The 20,974-nt window shown below is 35.0% G+C and overlaps 4 protein-coding genes and 2 long non-coding RNA genes across 6 annotated transcripts; 4 read left to right on the plus strand and 2 right to left on the minus strand.

Moving 5' to 3' along the window:
* The first annotated feature begins 993 nt into the window (after positions 1–993).
* On the plus strand, positions 994–2,050 carry LOC132787838 (mesencephalic astrocyte-derived neurotrophic factor homolog). Its single transcript, XM_060795164.1, has 4 exons — positions 994–1,185; positions 1,273–1,397; positions 1,500–1,641; positions 1,705–2,050. The coding sequence occupies exons 1-4, from the start codon at positions 1,101–1,103 to the stop codon at positions 1,869–1,871; spliced, it is 519 nt and encodes a 172-aa protein (XP_060651147.1). The 5' UTR covers positions 994–1,100; the 3' UTR covers positions 1,872–2,050.
* A 51-nt stretch (positions 2,051–2,101) lies between these two features.
* Positions 2,102–9,271, minus strand: LOC132787839 (uncharacterized). The gene is made up of 4 exons (XM_060795165.1): positions 9,068–9,271; positions 3,519–3,795; positions 3,305–3,458; positions 2,102–2,508 (listed from the first exon to the last, which is right to left on the minus strand). The coding sequence occupies exons 2-4, from the start codon at positions 3,759–3,761 to the stop codon at positions 2,408–2,410; spliced, it is 498 nt and encodes a 165-aa protein (XP_060651148.1). The 5' UTR covers positions 3,762–3,795; positions 9,068–9,271; the 3' UTR covers positions 2,102–2,407.
* LOC132787841 (uncharacterized) lies at positions 5,214–6,316 on the plus strand. The gene is made up of 3 exons (XR_009632587.1): positions 5,214–5,302; positions 5,495–5,675; positions 5,833–6,316. It is a non-coding gene; the product is annotated as an uncharacterized LOC132787841 (long non-coding RNA).
* On the plus strand, positions 8,498–11,064 carry LOC132787842 (uncharacterized). Its single transcript, XR_009632588.1, has 3 exons — positions 8,498–8,586; positions 10,683–10,918; positions 10,976–11,064. It is a non-coding gene; the product is annotated as an uncharacterized LOC132787842 (long non-coding RNA).
* A 1,425-nt stretch (positions 11,065–12,489) lies between these two features.
* On the minus strand, positions 12,490–13,649 carry LOC132787840 (putative SERF-like protein). Its single transcript, XM_060795166.1, has 3 exons — positions 13,462–13,649; positions 13,046–13,151; positions 12,490–12,986 (listed from the first exon to the last, which is right to left on the minus strand). Exons 1-3 carry the CDS (start codon positions 13,466–13,468, stop codon positions 12,914–12,916), a joined length of 186 nt encoding a protein of 61 aa, XP_060651149.1. The 5' UTR covers positions 13,469–13,649; the 3' UTR covers positions 12,490–12,913.
* A 294-nt stretch (positions 13,650–13,943) lies between these two features.
* LOC132787837 (probable ATP-dependent RNA helicase spindle-E) lies at positions 13,944–20,155 on the plus strand. Its single transcript, XM_060795163.1, has 11 exons — positions 13,944–14,259; positions 14,405–14,659; positions 15,501–16,228; positions 16,287–16,939; positions 17,009–17,136; positions 17,208–17,797; positions 17,932–18,079; positions 18,157–19,290; positions 19,351–19,472; positions 19,529–19,741; positions 19,806–20,155. The coding sequence occupies exons 1-11, from the start codon at positions 14,065–14,067 to the stop codon at positions 19,936–19,938; spliced, it is 4,299 nt and encodes a 1,432-aa protein (XP_060651146.1). The 5' UTR covers positions 13,944–14,064; the 3' UTR covers positions 19,939–20,155.
* Positions 20,156–20,974: the final 819 nt, after the last annotated feature.

A 20,974-nucleotide genomic window follows, 5' to 3' on the forward strand; every position in this document is an offset into this window, starting at 1 on the left:
AAATAGCGCGACATGGCCTATAAGTTCTGCAAATATTAAGAATAATTTGATGATAGCGTTAACATAAAGTTTTGCCGCTAACAGTGATCAATTAAACTGCAAAATTACGATTTAAATAAGAATATAAAATTGCGTATATTTATTAATTATAACAAAGTAATATATATATAAATAGAGTATTTAAATGTAATTTTAAATTATAGTAATATTTGTTTCATTTAGTTATTTTCTGCAAGTATTTGAAGTCCCGCCAAAGTCCAAATGGTGTTATTTAACACTGACTGGTTCCACGCTGGTTCCAGTGATTTGATGCACCTGCGAAATGAACTTGTTTTTGCGGGTTAGGAAAAGGTCAATTTTCTCAAAAACAGATAGTTGGATTTCAACCAAAATTGCTATATATCTTCCTTATAGTTGTATCTACGAAAGTATAATGTGCGCTATGGCCGACAAGAAAGTCAAAAAAAAGTTACGGTCATTAATCGGCAGCATTGATTTTTTGTGTTCATTTTGTATGGGGCTGGAGCTGAGGTTATCGTACTTTTTCTCAAATATCTCAAAAACGAAAAGTTTTAAAATTATGAATTTTTGAGGGTATATTTATAAAACAATACTCTATAACTTGTTATAAGCCGATTTGGCCGACAACTCGTCAAAGCCGAGATATTTGCAAAAATGTTGCTACCCCAATTTTTCAATCACGATTTTAGTGCATAAATACTGCATGAAATTTGACGAACATGGATTTAATAGAAAGATAATTTAATTTTCTATTGATTTGCATTTAAACTTTTTTAATTTTAGTTTAAATACCACGTAAAAAGACAAAAATAAAAAGTTTTTTTTAGCCGATATTTTTTTATCGATATGTGACGCTAAAGTTGCGGAGCTATCTTGACGCACATATAATTTGGCTACAAAAATATCGATGTTTTTCATAACTAATCGATGATTACACAAATCGATATGTTGAGGCCGTCTGTGTCATCGGCATTTTTCCACCTCTAAAAAGTATAGCTAACAAGTTGGTTGATGGTTTATTAAATTAAGCATTAAATAAAATAAAAATTTTGAATCGAACATTAGTCAAATCTTACACAATGAATACGAATATTGTACTCTTAGCTTGTTTTGTTGTCTTAGCCACACATTCGGCACTGGCGCTAAAAGAGGACGATTGCGAAGGTACGTAAAATTCTAGTGTGCCGAGTTGAGTGTTGGCCACGTAAGTACAAAATCTTCTGTATGAATTTACACTGTATGTAATTCTAGTTTGTGTGAAAACTGTAAGGCGTTTTGCCGACTCACTTGACGATGCGACGAAAAAGGACTACAAGCTAATCGAAACATCCTTCAAGAAGTTTTGCAAGACGCAGAAAAATAAGGAGCACAGATTTGTAAGTAGAAGGTCATTTCGCCGGCCGATAGTAACACGTTAACACGAAAGAAAGAAAAAAAATTGACAAACACGTACATACGTGTTTTTATTTTCCACGTAGTGCTACTATCTCGGAGGTCTTGAGGAGTCTGCGACGGGCATATTGAATGAACTGAGCAAGCCCTTGAGCTGGTCAATGCCCGCTGAAAAAGTGTGTGAAAAGCTGAAAAAAAAGGACGCGCAGATTTGCGATTTACGTTATGGTTGGTCCTTTATATCAATTTATAGTATATTAATTATATTAATGTTATCCTTTGACTTTGCAGAGAAACAAATAGATTTGAACAACGTTGATCTCAAAAAGCTGAAGGTCCGTGACCTGAAAAAGATTCTCAACGACTGGGACGAGAGCTGTGACGGTTGCCTGGAAAAATCTGACTTTATTAAGCGCATCGAGGAGCTTAAGCCCAAATACTCTCGCAATGAACTGTAAAGAATTAATGCTTAATTTAGCTATTTACTAGACATATACAACACACACACACACCCTCTCAAGGAAATAAACGCCCACAAACACACACATAAATATAGTTAATTTACAATTTTGATAGACTTTGAAAAAAAATAAATATCTATTTTGAAATAAAAAATGTGAGAGAACATAAATAATAAACTCGTATGTTTTATTAGACATTTAATTTTTTTATTTTCACATGTTAAAAATATTCTCTGCTTACAAAAATTACGTACATTTTTTTTTTTTGACAGTGATACATTAATATTAAAGTAATTCAATTGCACTTATTAAGGCCTCATAAATTAATGTTATACGTATACATAAATATCTGTACTGGTGAAGACAATTTTTTTTAAATATTAAATTAAAATTATTAGTCACACATATGAGCTAAGCTCTATTAGTACATATTATCAACTAAAAGGTAGGATATGAGCGTGAAGTAAACCCAATGACAGAATTGGATGGATGATGTTGATTGAATTGGGACCTTTAGAGTCCGCACCATCCTATTAACGACGGTATGGCTGCTTGTTGTAGCGACCACGTTCGCTTTCCTCTGATAAATTAACGTATTCGCTGTAGACGACACACCAACAATATGTGAGCACAGCTGAAAGAAAACAAATGTAAATTTTACTGGATTCGACAAAATTGTAAATAATAAATTTATATGCATTATTATTATTATCTCGCATCTTATATACTCGCATCTTATATAAACATCTTCAATTTTTTTTTCAGTTTGAGCTGGGCATTGGTACTTCGGCAAATAATTATTTTCACAATTTGTATAATAAAGCTTTTTGGGCATATGTTTGAGAAATTTCTGAATTTGTTTACTGTTTAAATAAAAAAAGAATACTATTAAAAAATGCTCTGTTTAATAAACGTTGTATGGCCCTGGACCGCAGGGTCCAGGTAATGATTGTAGAGATAATCGTAATAATTATTTCTGCTAGGCTTGCCATCAATGCATGACCACATGTTTGTGTTGCACCAGAGTCATGATTACAATTGAGTATCTACTGTTTTGCCAGGCATATTACTTTATTGTGTGTGGTAATAATAATATTTAGTAATACTAATTGTGGGCTGAATAGTTCGCGCCTCATTTGTGCTGTGCTGTGCCACTTCTGACTTTCAGCACTATATAGGCAAATTACTGATTATATGAGAAATAAACGAACAGATAGACTCTAATAACCTATTTCTTCTGCACCAAAAAACCTCGGTTCTTTTCTGTTCAGGTCAAATGTTACATTCGCCCCATATTAAAATCCATGAGAAAAAAAATCGGTTCGAACGCAGGAGACCTGAGTGGCAGTGGAAATAGGCTATAAAAGTGTGATCCGGTGCTCAAAATCGCGTATGGATCAATGTCGTTACTGATAGTGTTATATACCTACCACAACATATTAAACCGAAAATTAGCCATAGAACACCGGTCAGCACGAATCCATCGATGAAAAAGACGACACCAGTGTAGATAACAGAAATCAGCAAGCCAATGGCGATCATAATTCCGAGTACTACCCAAGGCACCATAAGAAAATGATTGCGCTGTGTCAGACGAAACGTTAGCATCGAAATGTAAAATATTGAAAAATATTTTGAACGCACCTTAAGGACTCCAGCGATCATCAAAAGTGATATAAGAATAGTCATACAAAGATTTATGACAAGAATAATTTTTGCCACGTCATTTGGAATAAAATCAAAAACAATTGTCTTGAAATGCACACGTGTTGTAAATATGACAATTATTGTGATTATTGATAGCACAATTGCCAGAATTCCCGATATAACAGATCCATTTCGAGTCGACTGGCATAAGCAGCAGGAGTTGACGAGTGGTTTCGGCATTTTGTATGAGATTTATTGACTGGGTTGGCTGGATCTGTAAAGATTAACAGTTTGTTATAACACACGTATTTGAAAGAGTTGCATGGCAAGCAATAATTTATCAATAGTTTACAGATGCTTTGATACTAATATTTAGTGAGACATTTTCTTATAAATGGAGCTTATATTCAACAACACATCGACGAAATATCTTAAATGAAAATTCAGTACTATAGATATACATATAGTATAGTATATTAATAATAAAAGTAAAAATATGTGACTGTAGTTACAAACTATGTATATCAACGGATTAAATTATCTCCGACCATGTTTACTTGTTTTTGCAAGTCTCATGACGAATTTTATATTAGGAAAATTGCGTATCGCCAACAATATGCGGGAATTCCGGAGGCTGATATCATCACACCAAATGCTTGGGTCAAGGCTTTCGGGCATTATCAATAAATTAAACAAATGCTTAACCTGCAGAGTGAATAGCGGCAGCTCCAATTTGATTTTTGAACATGTAAATTTAACCAGTCCGAATTGTATTCCTATTTGTATCTATCAGCTGCATTCAACCCGAATAGTTTGTTGAATGCAGCTGATGTTTATGCCTGCAGATATACGATGTTACTTTTGATGAGATAATCAGTAATCGCACAGTAAAATCTCTCGCCATACATCGTTCAACGATTCTCAATTACATTTTGAATGACTCAATTGTTTTTTATAAAATTGTATTTAACCGGAATTTAAATAACTTTGAACGGAATTTGTATGTTAAAATAACGTTTTTCCGTAAAATATGTTTTCAGCATAAAAAGGGCTGATAATTTAAGAGAGCGCAGTTCCTTACAATCTCTACATTGGCGATTAAAGTTGTTGCTTTGGCAGCTGCTGCCACATACATATTTACATATGTATATATCAAACTGAATTTAAAATAACATTTAAATAAATTTCCAACTAAGTTAGGAGAATTTAAAGAGCTGTCATAAATTTACAAAAATATTCTTGTTCGTCCCAATGAAAATATTCAATGCACTATCTATTGCGAAACTTCAAAATCTTCTCGCAATGTTGGTAAATGTTATACGGAACTCTACAAGTACGTTTGTGAATGCTGGCAATGTAAACATCGCAAATGTGTACCGAAAGATGTGAGAAAATCTTAAAAGAGAGAAATACTCGTAGAATGGCAACAAACATGCTAAACAAATTACGCAATTAAATTGATGGGTTGGCGAAGGGGAGAGACTCGGGCCAAGGGGCTGCTGTGTATACGAAATGAGAAGTAAACTTTTAAGGGGCTGATTTCAAAAACACGTTGTGCTATAGCTGGGCATAATTACATACATATGTATGTACATATATTAAGGTCGGTGTGCTTGCTTGTATACGATTACCCAGGCATGTGTTGTGCTTTGAACAAGTTTTCGATATTATTTGTTGTTGTTGAGTAATATTAATTCATATTTAAGTTTCTCATTCAAAAAACAGCAAAATTGGTTTGGAATTAATTTAAACATCCAAAATCAGAAGAATTTAAATCCTTGGTAAAACTTATTTCTTTGCTAAACTTTTATTGCAAATAATACAAAAATAAACACATGTAACATATGTACCTATTTATCGCCGTGTACTAAATGCGCAGTTACCGCAGAAAACTAGGGCTTCTATCTAAAATTACAAAACGCTTCAGTTGCCTCTGACTTTATTCATATGTATATTCTGTTTTCCATGTACAGTGTGTACATATAACAATATATAGTCTGAGTCTGTGCCAGATGCAAGATACTAAATACTACATAGAGTACTTGAGGCTCTTGATGCGGTTATGAGGAAACCTACGCCAGTTGGAATGCAAACAATTCAAGTATGTGAGCCAATATCTACGTACACTTAAGAAGATAGGAGAAACTGCAAATAGTAAGTTTCTTTGCTAGAGATACACAACGATCGCAATGTTCTAGCGAAAAGTTGAGTAATTTGTGCGCAACACTGGCCAGTTTTAGACAAATGTGATAGCCATCTGTTAATAGCCCAAGTAATAATCACAAATATGTATGTATGTATATATTTAAAGATGACGTTAACTTCCGCTTGTGTGCAGTGTAAACGGAATGAAAAGCTGAATGTCGTCATAAATAGCTCGCAAACATCACAGAGTCAAGTTCAAGCGAAAGAGTGGGTGGACAAAACTCGCGCGAGTCCAACGCGTTTTGCTGGCAACATTTTCAACGAATTCCCCAGGCAACGGCTGCTGTTGTCAGTGAGTGTGTGGGCTTAAGCTGAAAAGTGCTTAACAAGCGCAACTTGCTACGATTGTCATTGCAACGTGTTGGGTTGCCGCATTGCAACATCTTGTCTGTTATTTAATTTTTAAGTTGACGCGAAGAAAGCAATTTTTTTATATTTATAAAAAAGTAAAAGGTTTCCATATAAGAATGTGAAAGCTTAAAACATGTAAAATTAAAAAAAAAAAATTAGTTTTCAATTGAGGAGCTAACATATTCCTATTCCATTTAAATTAAATGATTTTTTCAATATGCAATTGCAAATTACAATAAGTTCGGAAAAATTAGCATTTTCAATATAATAAATTGGTATTTTTCCGTTCACCAGACATAAAACAAGCATCACACAAAAACAATGGCGCTAGCGTGAATATGGGTCATTGAAGTTCCTCTTTATCCATCTCTACACCCGCCTCCGGCGTGGTCAACTAACGGCTAAAGCAATTTATGTGTACATTGAGCGTTTTGTTTATTGAACATCCACACTTGCAGTCACATACGTACATTCGTTTGCATGTATATACATATGTATATATGTATGTGCTTGTATCTGCCATTTATCATTAATCGTGTGCCGCTATCAAATCGGGCATCAATTATGTATGTTAACCGTAATTGTTCTCGGCATCAACATCGACTAACTTTTTTACACTTCCAGTGTAATTACCTTTGACATTTGTTGCGTTACTTTTCACGCTGTGGACAAAGAAAAGCACAAAATAAAATCAAGTGAATTGGCAATCGGTTTCGACAATGTTTTAAATTACTTAATCCCAAGTCCCTGGCTAAACACTGAACAACTAAACTTTAAGTGCCTTGCCAAACCGGTCAAAAATCATTCTCCCAAATTCGACAAGTTGAAATTTCTGACTTCGTTTTTGTTTTTTTGGTGTTTTGTTTGCAGACTTGAGTTGAAACTTGGTTTTAAAAAAATAAATAAATAAATATGTGGCACTCTTGGTTTCTAATTTATTGACTGGCAAACTTCATGAGTATTAATCGATTAAAGTTGCTGCAGATGTATTAACTCATACTCGAACTCAATTGCTGCCTTTTTATTCAATTAATATTTGCGCTGCCGGACGCTGTTCATTGTATACGAAAGTTTGTATCTACATCTATATAGAAATATTTTGTGGTATGTATGTATCTATAAAAAGAAAAAACATTTTTTTATATGTAGTCAATAAAAGTTGTTAACGACGTCATGGTCATGAACAAACATTGAACGCGTTCGACTAAAAAAAAACAAGTTAACCCCAGAATTTTGTTTTTCTCAAAGTAAGAAAAACACATTTGGGATTGCGCTCAAAATGATTCATTTTTGAAACGAACCTAACACAACCATACCACAGAGTAAATTATTAATAGTCTCAAGGTCGCAAATATTGTGCTCTCAGTTCTACAGATATAAAGCTCTATATATTTTAAACAAATTAAAATGCTTTTAGCCTCATTTAGGCGGTCCAGCAAGCTACCACGTTTGACGTTTATAATGGAATGAATTATTTCCATCTTGCTTAAGCAATTCGAGAAAAATGTAGCTAAATGCTAGGTCAAGGCAGTACATCTCTCCGCAATATTAGTTTTGTACCACTGTGCCGATGTTAGCGCCGACATTCACCTACGTATGTATGTATGTAGGTGCTCGACGGCCTCATTTATAGCATTAGAACATTTTTATAAAAATAGTCTGTGTATTCCACAAAGAACTCTTCTAGTTTATCTAGATATCTTTTTTGATTGCCTTGTAAATTTTAACCTTCGCGTTTTGTTGCTCTTGGCTTTCCTACAAAAATATTCTGTACTTACAATAAAATAAATGGGTATACTTTCAAATTAGTAGAGAATACGTACATTTATAGAATTTATTTGATTTAAATATTGTCATATTATTTATTGATTTATTTACGTGTTTAATTATTACACAAAATAATATAATAACTTAAAGAAGGGAATGCTAGCTACTATGGCCTTCGACTCAATATTGTCACAAGTTTTCCACATTAAAAAAAAAAGTAAGTATTTTTTAATAGAGGATATTTTAATTTTTAATGACTGAACGTTATTGAACATTTGAATGATGATCGCAGAGCATATAAACTTTAAATGTATATACGTTTTTTATGCATTTAAAAAAAAAAAAGAACCTTGCAGGTTGTTGTCGCTGGATTTTATGACATCACGGTTCGTATATGTACTAGTGAAAGATGACGCTGACATCATAGTTCCATATTTGTCTATCATATTATAAGTAGGGGAATAGATTATAATCTCATGGACATATTATGCTCGCCATTTGAGGAACAATACACAAACTCCGTGTATAGAGCTAAGTTTCAAATATACAAATACATTTCTGTTATATTATCAGTACATTGCGTTGAATGCCAACAATAAATTGAGCAATGGGAAACAAAACATACTTTAGTCTAATAATAATATTAAGCTGTTCTGGTTTTGTTTTGGTATTTGTTTAGAGCATTAATCATAATTATATAGCTGCCTTTGCAGGCGCTCAGAAACTCGCTTCGCTTTTCAACGTGAGTATGTGAAGTCAAAGTCAAGCGATCATGATCATTTGAATATTGAAATTGCTGGCGACGACAGTGACAACGACAAGCTAAATGAAATTGAATATATTTTGTATAAATAACACTAAAAAAAAATACTCGACTGTGACTTCGAATCGCGACTGTCTACGGCTGACGATCGCCTCAGACTGATATTGGATGAAAGGAGTGGAGAGGAGAGGAAGAGGCCATCAAGAGGCACAGAGCACTGGGGACGCGACTATATGTAGCTAAATGCTGCACGCCTGTTATTTTAATTTTGTAGCGATCGTTTATCACTTGATTTGCATTTGGCGATCCATCGATTATCGATGCCTAGGCGCACTCACACACAGTTTAAAATTCAATTGCATTCGTTTGCTGATAATGTCAGACACTTGGCATTTACAATTGCATTTCGATGGGAATCCAAGACTGCCAAAACCGTTCGCAATTAGCCGATTACACTTACACTTTTTAGATAAGTCGAACACCAATATTTTCAAGGAAACCCTTTTGGGTCTGTTGTTGAAAATTGACTACAATGAATTAATTTTTGCTTAACAGAGATTTAACAGTATTGAATATTATTATTGACGAGACTTTTTTCACGTTAGTAGCGCAAGACGCCGTTGTGCTTCCCTCGAGTTTCGCGTTTCGACTGAAATCGCATGTGAATGTTCATGAGAGTCGCATATAGAGGCGATCGCATCACCAAATGGCAAGCGTTTTGCTCTCTTTGCTGAGCCGCCACGACCTCTCACTACAGTTGCTTAAACCGACAGAAACTGCGACGCCACATACATATGTACATATGTACGTATACGTTGATTAAGTTTTTATCACGGTATGCTAATGTTCTAAGACCAAAAGGTTATTTTGTTACCTATTGGAGCTTTCGTGCAGAGCTTTCACTGCGCTGAGAGCTGTTAGCACAAACCTGTTCTTGTTTGTTATTGTTTTCAAGCGCTTCATTTGCTTTCCGTTCATTCGGTACTAACAAGGTACTGACTAACTAACAAGAGTTTTGCACTAGAAGCCCAAGCAAATCATTAAAAGTAGCTTATTACTTCGGCATCTTCTCGTTGTCGATGTCGTTTCATTTCTTAGGATTGTTAGCCGCAGCACCCGTCGTAGACCCGACAATGCCATGAACATCCGTATTCCATGAAGTGGTTGATAACTAGTATGAGATACGCAACCATAGATATGACACTAACATGCTTCGAAGTCGCCTATTTTTGGCTTCTGACCTGCTTGTCGGTTGCTTGTTTCACTTAAGTTTAAAATGGTAAATACGAGATTCAACTTATTGGCAATTGGACTTCTTGAATTTTAAATGTGAAAGCTACTGTGAGTATCGACGAAATTCTAATACATTGCGTGAGCTATATTTCGATATATCTAAATATATTACTATTTACATATAAATATGATAAAGAAGAAAATATATCAAAGCACTTGGAGATTGAAAGATGCTTTTTTTCTGAACGCAAAATTTTCACGAATCCTAAAAACTATAGTTGCTGTGCTGTTAAAAATCGTAACTTTATCTTTTATAGCCTCTATAGGTGTTCATATGGAAAGAAGACGTAAATGACTCTTCTCGGATGTTGACGCTGATTAAGAATATTTTTGGGAAAATCCTTCCCGTAATTATATTACATGCGAACACTTTTTTAGATCAAAACTTGCAAAACTTTGTCTCAGGTTTAAAGTGATACCCAATTTTTTTTTTATTTTTAGTTACATTTTGCAAATTAAATGATAATAATGTGCTGTGTTGCACCTTACAAAAAGAGTAAGCGACTTTTATTTTGACAATTTCAAATGCAGTTATTAACGAATAATGAATAATAACGTATAGGAAAATAATATCTGAAACAAAGTTGAGATTGATACTTTGCGATCGGTTTTTTCTGTTCTTTTCCGTTCAAGCTTAAAAAAATACCAAAACTACCAAATAGAAACGCTGCACTGCGTTGTTTCCAATACATATTTCAAAACTATTTGTAATATAATAGCCTATTTCCACTGCACTCAGTTTTTTTACGTTTTTGAAAGTCTCTTTTTGGGGTTTCCATTAGCACGAACCGAAAAATATGGGCAACGGTAAATTTCTCAATATGGCCGCTCTGAAATGTCATCTGTTTAAATAAAAACACCAGTTGGCGAAAAATTCAAAAAACTGCACGCGCATTTTAAAATGGAAAAGTTTCTTAAATTGCAAGATTTTGATGAGGATTTTGCCGAAGTTGAGGGAAAATTAACGGAGTATAGGCTATTGCCAATATTAAAGAAATCGCCATCTGTTTGGGCCTATGTAAGTAGAATTGCTGGCAATGTAATATTTACATATGTAAATGCATTTACTTTTTAGCAACAGCATGGGTGTTTTTGGGAGCGCGATGTTCCTGGAAGCAGCGAATCTTTTTTTGTAGAATATTTTCGAATTAATAGGGAGGAGTTTGGCATCCTTCGCCTTCGTTGATTGGCCAAAAAAGGCACTACATATCTCCTCCCATAACTCGAAGAACAAAGCCTTGTGGATGGCACTCTACGATATTGACGGCTTGCGAGTTTTTTGGCTCATCTAAAATATAAAAAATTTGCTTTAATAAGCAAAATAAAATTTTTATTTTTCTATTTTCATACCTTGGCGCACTTAAATGTCAGCTGTTTGTATAGTGGTGAGCTCTTTTTTGTTGTCACATCGATAAAATATCGCGTAATTACCCAAAGAGTGCGTTCGCAATTTCTACGTAGCTCGCTAACGTAGAAAAACCGCCATTTTTTCTTATGGGTTTTTACATGGGGCGAACGTAACATTCGACCTGAATGGAAAAAAACCGAGGTTTTGGGTGCAGTGGAAATAGGCTATAAATGTATAATATCTCTACATACATAATATCTGTACATACAAATAAAAAATAAATTAAAATTAATACTTTGTTCGTGGTGGACTTGAATTGGATTGCCCATATAATTTAAAGAGACGGAAATGCCTTCTTCTGTCATTTTCTGGGTAACGGGTATAACGGTATTAACATCATCTGGCAGTATTTGTTCCTAAACAGGAAATCTGAAAGTTTTTAACATATTTTTAAATAGTTAATTGTAGTCATAAATTAAATTAAATTCATTTTTAATTTCATTTGAATTTTAGCAATCAGTTTTTAGTGATTTCAATAACAATGTGTTCTACCTTTTCCAACACATTCTACGGATCAACCTAAACTCGTGAAGTAACATGGATATAACTTTTATGTAACAAAAATCATTGATAGAAACATAGTTAGTCTACTATTCATGTAGAGTTTTTATTATTTTCATTATATTCTTTCATATACTGTTAATAAAAAAATACATATATAATCTACGCCTTATAGTTGGTTCATATAGTTTCAGCTGTTTTCTCGGCAAGTATAAATAGTTAAAACCAATTTTATATAAATTAAAAAATAAAATCAATTAAAACTCAAGAAACTATCCAAAGGTAGTGGACCCCAATAAAATAATATTAAAGAATTATAAAAAGTTTATATTTTCCTTATTTAAATTTGTGAAACCCGATCTATATCAAAGGCACCAAAAATATAACCATGGATTTTAATCAGACTAATCATTATATCATCGAATCTAAAAGAAATTAAAGGAAAAATATATTTAAAAAAGTCTAGACACAGAAATGATCTTTAAGACGTACATTTTAAGGATTCTGGTCATCTATCTTAGTAAGTACATCTAGCTTTAGCGAAAATGCAAAGAATATATCTATAATTTGTTTAGTTTAGTCGTACTATTAATGAGTATTAAATACTTTTCTACTTTTTAATATGTACATACATTTTCAATAGTAAAAATAATACATAATATTTAACAGTATACGGTTGATTTGGCTGTATATTATGTTTTATTTGAAAATTTATATATATTACAGTAAATAATTTAGTCAGGTATATAGAGAAAAATTATGATGAGTCAGCTATGATACATAACATTAAAAATTAGCCCTTTCTGTCAGCTTCTGCCTTTTATGATGTACGGTTGGGTGTTACTATTTGACAGCTTATTAGCTATTAGCTACTGATTTCATATTTCTTGCATTCAGTAATTGATTCACTCATATTAAATATCCAGGAGGGAAATTGCCACCAATAATTGATATTTACTTCCAGATTGCGACTTTTATTCTGCTTTAGCACTTGCTATTGTTTCTCTATGCCGAATGGAGATTTGCTTATGAGCTACGACCGACGACAACATGGCTGTATGACTGTATGCGACACTCTAGCTGACTCTGTTAATGTTATCTTTTCTATTTGCTCTTGCCCGCAGCAGCAGCCTCTTCATCCTTTTTTTTCTGTTTTTCTCGCATAAGTTCAGCGTCCCTAAAGTATCAGATCACATTATTATACATTTTATGCAGTTCATGTGATATCCCATTTACCTGGCTTTACGTTGTTCCACTGTCATTCCATCAGTTCTTTTGCCTTTGGTCTGTTCGGCTTGCTTCTTTTGATTTTTGGCTCGTGCCAGGTCACGTTGATTTCCGCCTGAAAGTAATAAATTAATAAAGGTTGATATAAACTTTCGATTTTGATATGCACGCATATGTACATATCGAAGCAATGCATTTACTAACATCGAAACGAGGGTATAGGTTAGAAGCGCACCACATACATATACACATAACTAGTAGTTGCTAGTATTTTGAATCGATTTATATTGAAAGATATAAAATACTAATGAAATTATATAAATATTGGAATATTTACTTTGATTCCAAAAGCAAAACTACATTGACAGAATCTTCACTGTACAACAATAGAATGAGAACATCAATTCTGGATTTATCCCACTTACGTGTCATTTTGTTACGCTACTGTTGGGCAGCTCCCTTGCCAATGTAATTTTGATCCAAGTCTTATATATAAATAGACTTTTTACTAGAAAATGTACATACAGTTTGTATTTCTTATTTATTTGTTAACATCAAATGGAAAAATAATTCTGAATTGAGTACTGTCACGTTCAATGAATTTGTATGTTATGCTGTGTTGCCATCCAACGAATTAACATTTTGTCAGCTGTTATTAACAGCGATAAGTTTCAATTTACAAAATAGTTTCAAATTATAAAAATAGTATTTTCAGTAGCAGAAGCGTTACACATTTTTTAAATATATCGTCAAAATTTAAATTAATTTTAAAGATATAATTTAATTTTAATAGAATTAAAAAAATATTTAGATATTGGATGCGAAAAAAATCGATAGTTTATAGACAGCTAGTCCGTTTACTGCAAATATTTTAGTCTGTGTTGGTAAACGCTGTCTAACTAATAAATATATCGATATTTTTAGGTGCTTTTTTCATTTACCGTTTAACCGCTCTGTTGCATACTAGTTCCCGGGTGGATTGCTTAATGTCGTTTTATTTGAAGTGAACGCTGCAACTTAATGTCAGCATGGACTCCGATATAATGGACTTTTTCGATTTTTCAAAGGAATTCAAACGAGGAACCGCTTTACAAGGGTGTATAACTGGCGATCCCAAAATTCTAGCCGTGGAGACTAAAGACTCCAATCCGATCAAACGCAAAATGATTGGCACGGATTATGTGAATGAAATCGTCGAGAAAGAAAAAGAACTCATGAAGAAAGTAAGAAAAAAAGTTTATACAAGATGTGTGTATGTATGTATGTTAAAATTGAATGAGTGTGTGTACGGCGAAGTAAATGAATGGGAATTTGAGACATTTTTCAAGAATATATGTACATGTATGTATATGTATGTTGACTTTACAGTTGGATGGTGACAAGAACAACTTCTCAATGCGCAATAAAACACTTAATGATTTGGATAGTGACGACGATGACGGCGAAATGGAAGAGCAGCCTCGCGTGCGCTCTGATGAAGCCTACTATGAGAAATATCACTTCGATTTAAATCGGGACAAGAATTTGCCCATATATGCACATTGTGGAGAAATTATGGCCGCCATTAATGATAATCCGGTGGTTATATTAAAAGGAGAGACGGGCTGTGGTAAAACTACACAGGTATTGTTTTTAATTTACATATTGATTAAATATTCTATGCAGACCTCTGATTTTAATGAAAATATTCTGAATTTCAATAAAGATCTTTGTGGGCGCAAATGAAGTGCGTATGCCGTTTCATATGCGTGTCGTAAGAGTCCTCAAGTCGGCAGAGTTGCTTATAAATCGCTAGGCAGTTAAGCTCTTCGTTGAGATTGACTCTCTTTGGCTTCAATTGATGTTATTGGAGTCCATTGCTTTTGCTGTCTTCAGTGTTTGCCAAAATTTCACAAGCACCAAGAAATGCATTCTCTTGTACCAATTGCCAAAAGTAAGAGCTTCTTTAGGAGTTGTGCTACTCAAAGGGTGCGTGATATAGTTTCTTGACAAAACAGACAAGCGGGTCCCAAGTTTGAGATGAATGGAATAAATTATATGCATGCAATTCGTTGAGCTTCCTTCACCATTAGCTCGCCATCAGCAGGCAACTCTCTTCCGTAAGATGCAACACCGCCAATGTTGTCTCAATCACCTCGATGTGGTTGGTCTGCGCTGAGTACATGTGTTTTGATTGTATTTCTTTACAGCATCACGAGAACAGCTTCAACTTGTCATTGGTATCGTCAGTCCGTCCAAGACGTTGCAACTTGCAACAACTGACATTAATTTCATGAATTTTTATTTTAAATTTCTAAGATTTTTTTAACCATTACATACTATAGAGTATCTTCGTTTATACAGAAAATGTGTGTAACCATATTAAGTATATAATTGATCATAGTCATTTATGTATATATATTGCAGTGTTTTGCTTTTATTAATAATAGGTGTCGGGAGTTTAATTTGTTTTTTTTTCCAACAGGTGCCGCAGTACATATTAGATGAAGCTTTCAAGAGGCGCGAATTCTGTAAAATTGTTGTAACACAGCCACGACGTATCGCTGCCATATCGATTGCCAATCGTGTTTGTCAGGAACGGCAATGGCAACCAGGAACTGTGTGTGGATATCAAGTTGGCCTACACCGTCCCGCTAATATGGAGGACACTCGCTTATTGTATTGTACCACAGGTGTATTGTTGAATAATCTCATTAATCAAAAGACACTCACACACTACACTCACATTATCTTGGATGAGGTACATGAGCGGGATGAGGACATGGACTTTTTGTTGATTGTTGTACGCCGACTGCTGGCACTGAATTCACGTCATGTCAAAGTCATCCTGATGTCTGCCACTATTGATGCTAACGAGTTCTGCAAGTATTTTGCTAGCCCTTCGTGGATACCACCCGTGGTTACTGCTAGTCATGGCCGCAAATATCCGCTAGTTAAATTCTATAGAGATCAGTTCAAGAATATTCATTGCAAGGATGAGCCCCAACAGCGGGAACCAGGTATATCACCAGATCGCTATGGCGATGCCATTAAAATACTTTTGGTGATTGACAACATGGAACGCAAGGCGGTTGGGACATCCCGACAAACCTATGAGGAGTCGAAGCGCACAGGAGCAGTGCTCATTTTTTTGCCAGGCATCCATGAGATTGATACTATGGCCGAGCATATTAAACAAGTAATGGGAGAAAAGTAAATAAATTAACTTAATATTTTATTATCCGGTAACTGATTGATTTCACATCCACAGTCCCAGTACTGAAATTACAATTGTGCGATGCCATTCGTTGTTGTCGCCCGAGGCTCAAGCAGAAGTCTTTCAACCACCTCCCGTTGGCCATCGCAAGGTGATACTGACTACAAATATTTCGGAGAGCTCTATAACCGTGCCAGATGTATCCTATGTCATTGACTTTTGCCTAACCAAAGTGCTACATACCAACTCTGCATCGAATTTTAAAAGCCTTCGCTTGGAGTGGGCCTCCAAAGTGAATTGTCGCCAACGAGCTGGACGTGTTGGACGTCTACGAAGTGGTCGTGTTTATCGTATGGTCACAAAGGACTTTTATTTAAATGAAATGAAAGAGTTTGGAGTTCCCGAGATGCTTCGATCGCCACTTGAGAATTCGATACTAAAAGCCAAGGAACTTGACATGGGTAGCCCAACTGAAATTCTGGCCCTAGCGATGTCACCACCAAATCTATTCGACATACACAACACGGTCCTCTTGCTGAAGGAGGTTGGAGCCCTTTTTACTACGGTTGATGGAGTTTACGAGGATCTCGACGGCGATATCACCCATTGGGGTCGCATTATGACACGTCTCCCCCTAGACGTGCGTTTGAGCCGCCTTATTATACTTGGTTACGTATTTAATTGCCTCGACGAGGCTATTATCATGGGTAAGTCACGAAAGGTCACATTTTGTTGAAGATTTGAGAAAGAAGGTCTTGTCTGAATTTGTCCCATAGCTGCTGGAATGTCTGTTCGTGGATTGTTTCTCACTGAAAGACGAGGACAAAATGAAGCTTTTTGGATGCGCTACGCTTTTTCCGATGGTTCTGGGTCGGACATGATTGCTGTATATCGCATGTACAAAGTTAGTAAAGTCTCCTAATATACACGCAAAGTATTTGACTGTAAAATTGATGAATTTTGGGATCTTTTTAGATGTATCTGAACATATGTCAGGACAGAATGCAAAAGGATTCGGAACACCAATGGGCTCGGCGGTTCTGTGTTTGTTTGCGTTCTCTTCGAGAGATGCATTTGATGGTACAAGACCTGCAGCAACGCTGTACTTCTATGTATCTACAAAACATGCCATCTAGTGCTTGCAAGTCTTGGAATGATCGTCAAAGATCCATAGTTTTGAAAGTAATCATTGCCGGCGCATTTTATCCCAATTATTTCATGCGCGCCGATAAAGCAAACGAGGACTACGATAGCAACATATACCGAGCTATTAATGGCAACGATCCTTGTCGCACTGTCTACTTTACTAAATTTGAGCCACGGTATATGGGTGAATTATATACTCGACGGATTAAGGAATTATTTTTAGAGGCAAAAATTCCGTCCAAGAAAATGGATGTTACATTTTCGCATGGTTCTGAAAAGATATTTGTAACATTCAAAGAGGATGACGATGAATATAATTACATGAATCCCATTCATGTGCCGGGACGCGTCGCGACCGAGGTTTACAAGGCTGTTAGAATGCGTCTAAATAATGCATATCGCCCTCTTCACGTTATAGAGTAAGATAACAGTACAATTCGCTTTAATTGCTAATATTTTCTAAATGGAATGTCCATTTTTCATGAAAATGTTAGCTATATTTCTAAGGTTTCGAATCTTTAATCATTAAATTTTTATGATTTTTTTTTTTCAGGAAAACCAGTGCTCTTAAGTATGTTGAACAACACGGGATTGGAGTTGTCAGTGACAGCACCTGGGAGCCACCATGCAAGAAATGGAATGTTGAGCTACTTCCTCTACCATCTGTCTTTGACAAGATTGTGGCAGGCAAAATATCGCATGTAAGTGCAAAATCCCGATATATAAATGAACGACACAGTTTTTAACTAATAAATACGAATCATTTTTGTTTTTGTAGATTGTAAATTGTAGCAAGTTTTACTTTCAACCAAATGAACTGTTGGATCGCATCGACAGCATGACTGAACTAATTAATTCACCACAGCACCTTAGCTGTCATGTGAAGAATCCAAGCATTATTACAACGGGCCTGGAGCTTCTGGCAATGCATAAGCAACACTTTCAGCGCGCAACTGTCATCAGGGTCGAAACTCAAGCAAATGGGAATCCAAAGTTTAGTGTGCGCTTCATTGATTACGGTAATACAGCATTATTGGCTATAGATCAGCTGCGAATGATGCCATATGAGCTGAAATATAAATTAGATAAACTGCCACCGCGTATGCTTGAATGCCGGCTGGCTTTGATACAGCCATCGTCATTGGTTAGCAACTATAACCGTTGGGATAATGAGGCAGTCGAAATGTTGACTACAGTATCAAAGTGCGGAACTATTGAATTGGAGATATACTCATTGGTCAACAACGTCGCTGCTGTATTACTGCATATGCGTGATGGACTACTCAATGACAAACTTGTGGAACGACAATTGGCTCGTCGAGCAGATGAAGATTATATGTCGCGTAAGGATCATGACTTTCGCATACGCAAGCAAGAGGTTGCGTGCCATGTAAGCCATATGGACAAACATCACATCAACGAGGATTATTTACGTTCTGCTCAGAACCCAACTGACCAAAACTTGAAGCCACCGCCTCTGGATAAATGCAATCAAACTATAATGCTTAAAGGGCCATTCAGTCCACTTGAAACATCTATGTGTTCAATGCTACGCGTCTGCTTATTTAAGACTGTGGTTATTGAGCGAGAATCAGTTAATGGTGTTCTTCTAGATTCCGACCCACAAGATCGCCATAATCAAATGGTGGTGGCAGCGTCTGTCAGTGAAACCGATGGTGATAAGTTGACTGCTCGAGGCACTACTCTTATGCCAAATATTCACGGCTTTTCTGCATTGATGACTATGCTCTTTTGTCCCACCATGCAAATCAAATGCAATAAGGAACGTACGAAATACGTGTGTATTTTAGCTGGACTTGGCTTTAATCCAAAAACTATGCAATCTCATTTTGAAGAGCACGACATGGTCGTTAATTTGGATGTCGCAGTTCTTGAGGACGATATTCGTATTGTAAATATTATTTTGCAATATAATTGATTTAATTTTAAAATTTTGAAACTTATATTTTAGATCAATCAAATGCGTTACAATATCGACATGTTGTTCTTCCACAGCGACCCTAATCAACTGCCCACCGCTAGAGATGAGGGTCGTGCTACTATTTTTAATCAACTGCAATCTTTGCTTACACGGTCTTTATAAATAACTATCAATTGTTGCGATTCTTTTTAATTTCTTTATTTTGTAGGCTTCTGAACAAAGATCGGAGTTTTATTGAACGTAACCTGTCAAATTCTGATTATGTTTGGGAGGACATGTCTGATTTGGTACCTGCCGCCGAACCGTTTGGCAAGCGAGCCATATTGCCTATACATTGCTATTACGAACTCGAAATCGAGAATATGAGTAACTTGTTGGCCTTACAAGCGAATTGCAAACAACTTTACGAGTGGCGCAACTTGTTAGTATTTATACGCCTTGACTATTTACCTTACAAATAATAAACATGTTCAATTATTTTACAGTCGAAGAGATATGTCAATGCTGCAATGCAAATTGTGTAACGTAATGTTAGAAAGCGTCACCCAATTGCGCTTGCACTTGCTTACACAACTACATCGCGATCGGGAAAAGCAGATCGGATGGAAACCTCTGTAAAATGCAGTTCATTAAATTTAATTTAAGGTTCGTCCATTATGGAGATTTGTATAATTTAAATCACGATCTGACCTAAAAATGCCTTCAAGAATTAAAGAAGTTTTATTGAAAAATGTTTGCTATAACTATTATCATTATTTTTATTTTCATATGTAGCCTAACTTTGAGAAGGTCATTTGACTTTTACACAAATTCTTTAGTGATGTAAAACAACTACAATTAATAAACACATTTTGAGTATGCAAGAAAATCTGTATCTTAAACTTTCATTGGGACCCCAAGAGTTCTATAGTACTAGTCAGCTGAGACTGCAGCTTCGTCAGCGTTAATTTAATATACATATATGTTAGTTAATGTTATTGTGTTTTCTCAACTTCATCAAATTCTTAAAACTAACATTTAATGATATGTCTCCCGCTGCAAACAAGAGCAGCAATATTAACGTAGAACTCTCATTTCAACGAATACAACTCAAGTTTATTGATGTTTGAAGTCTGGAAATCAAAAACAAACATGCATATTGGAAAATTGAAGTGTTAATAAACTCAACTTACAGATCAAATTATAAGAAACCGCTTCTTATTGTGCACTTATGCAGTTTTTTTTTAAATTTACTTTGAAAGAAATTACTTTTTCGGGGCTCCTTTTTAAGCTAGTCACCAGGCAGAACAAAGAACATTATATAATATATGGTAATTTCCAGGAAATAGTTGCTTAAAACAATGCAGGGCAGCGTTTCTAGTTTGATTTGGTCTTTTTCTTGTTTGTTTAAGGTTAAAATGTTATGTTTCATAATATTTTTGTTATCGGATTCATTACTTTATTTCGCCGACTTACACGTTTTTCAAGACAAAATCAAATATGACTAGCGTTTTTTGTCACGTGTTTTTATTAATAATTCGAAAACAACAACTATGGGAGGCTAGTCTTATTTTCAAAATTTCAAAATTGAAATGTACATACGTAAAAAACATTTTGCAGAATGTATCTTTTTAACACCATTTTTTTCGTTTAAAGATGTTTGAATATCACACAT

Source organism: Drosophila nasuta, chromosome 2R (assembly GCF_023558535.2).
Source record: "Drosophila nasuta strain 15112-1781.00 chromosome 2R, ASM2355853v1, whole genome shotgun sequence".
Taxonomy (NCBI): Eukaryota; Metazoa; Arthropoda; class Insecta; order Diptera; family Drosophilidae; genus Drosophila; species Drosophila nasuta.

Coding starts and splice junctions, on each gene's coding strand:
- LOC132787837 (XM_060795163.1), top strand. CDS start 14,065: ATGGACTCCGATATAATGGACTTTTTCGATTTTTCAAAGGAATTCAAA. Junction 14,260..14,404: donor AAAAAGAACTCATGAAGAAA/GTAAGAAAAAAA, acceptor TTGACTTTACAG/TTGGATGGTGACAAGAACAA. Junction 19,742..19,805: donor CTTTACGAGTGGCGCAACTT/GTTAGTATTTAT, acceptor ATTATTTTACAG/TCGAAGAGATATGTCAATGC.
- LOC132787838 (XM_060795164.1), top strand. CDS start 1,101: ATGAATACGAATATTGTACTCTTAGCTTGTTTTGTTGTCTTAGCCACA. Junction 1,398..1,499: donor AAAATAAGGAGCACAGATTT/GTAAGTAGAAGG, acceptor TTTTCCACGTAG/TGCTACTATCTCGGAGGTCT. Junction 1,642..1,704: donor GATTTGCGATTTACGTTATG/GTTGGTCCTTTA, acceptor TTGACTTTGCAG/AGAAACAAATAGATTTGAAC.
- LOC132787839 (XM_060795165.1), bottom strand. CDS start 3,761: ATGCCGAAACCACTCGTCAACTCCTGCTGCTTATGCCAGTCGACTCGA. Junction 3,459..3,518: donor TGATCGCTGGAGTCCTTAAG/GTGCGTTCAAAA, acceptor CGTCTGACACAG/CGCAATCATTTTCTTATGGT. Junction 2,509..3,304: donor TTTCGGTTTAATATGTTGTG/GTAGGTATATAA, acceptor GTTTTCTTTCAG/CTGTGCTCACATATTGTTGG.
- LOC132787840 (XM_060795166.1), bottom strand. Junction 12,987..13,045: donor GTGGAACAACGTAAAGCCAG/GTAAATGGGATA, acceptor CTGATACTTTAG/GGACGCTGAACTTATGCGAG.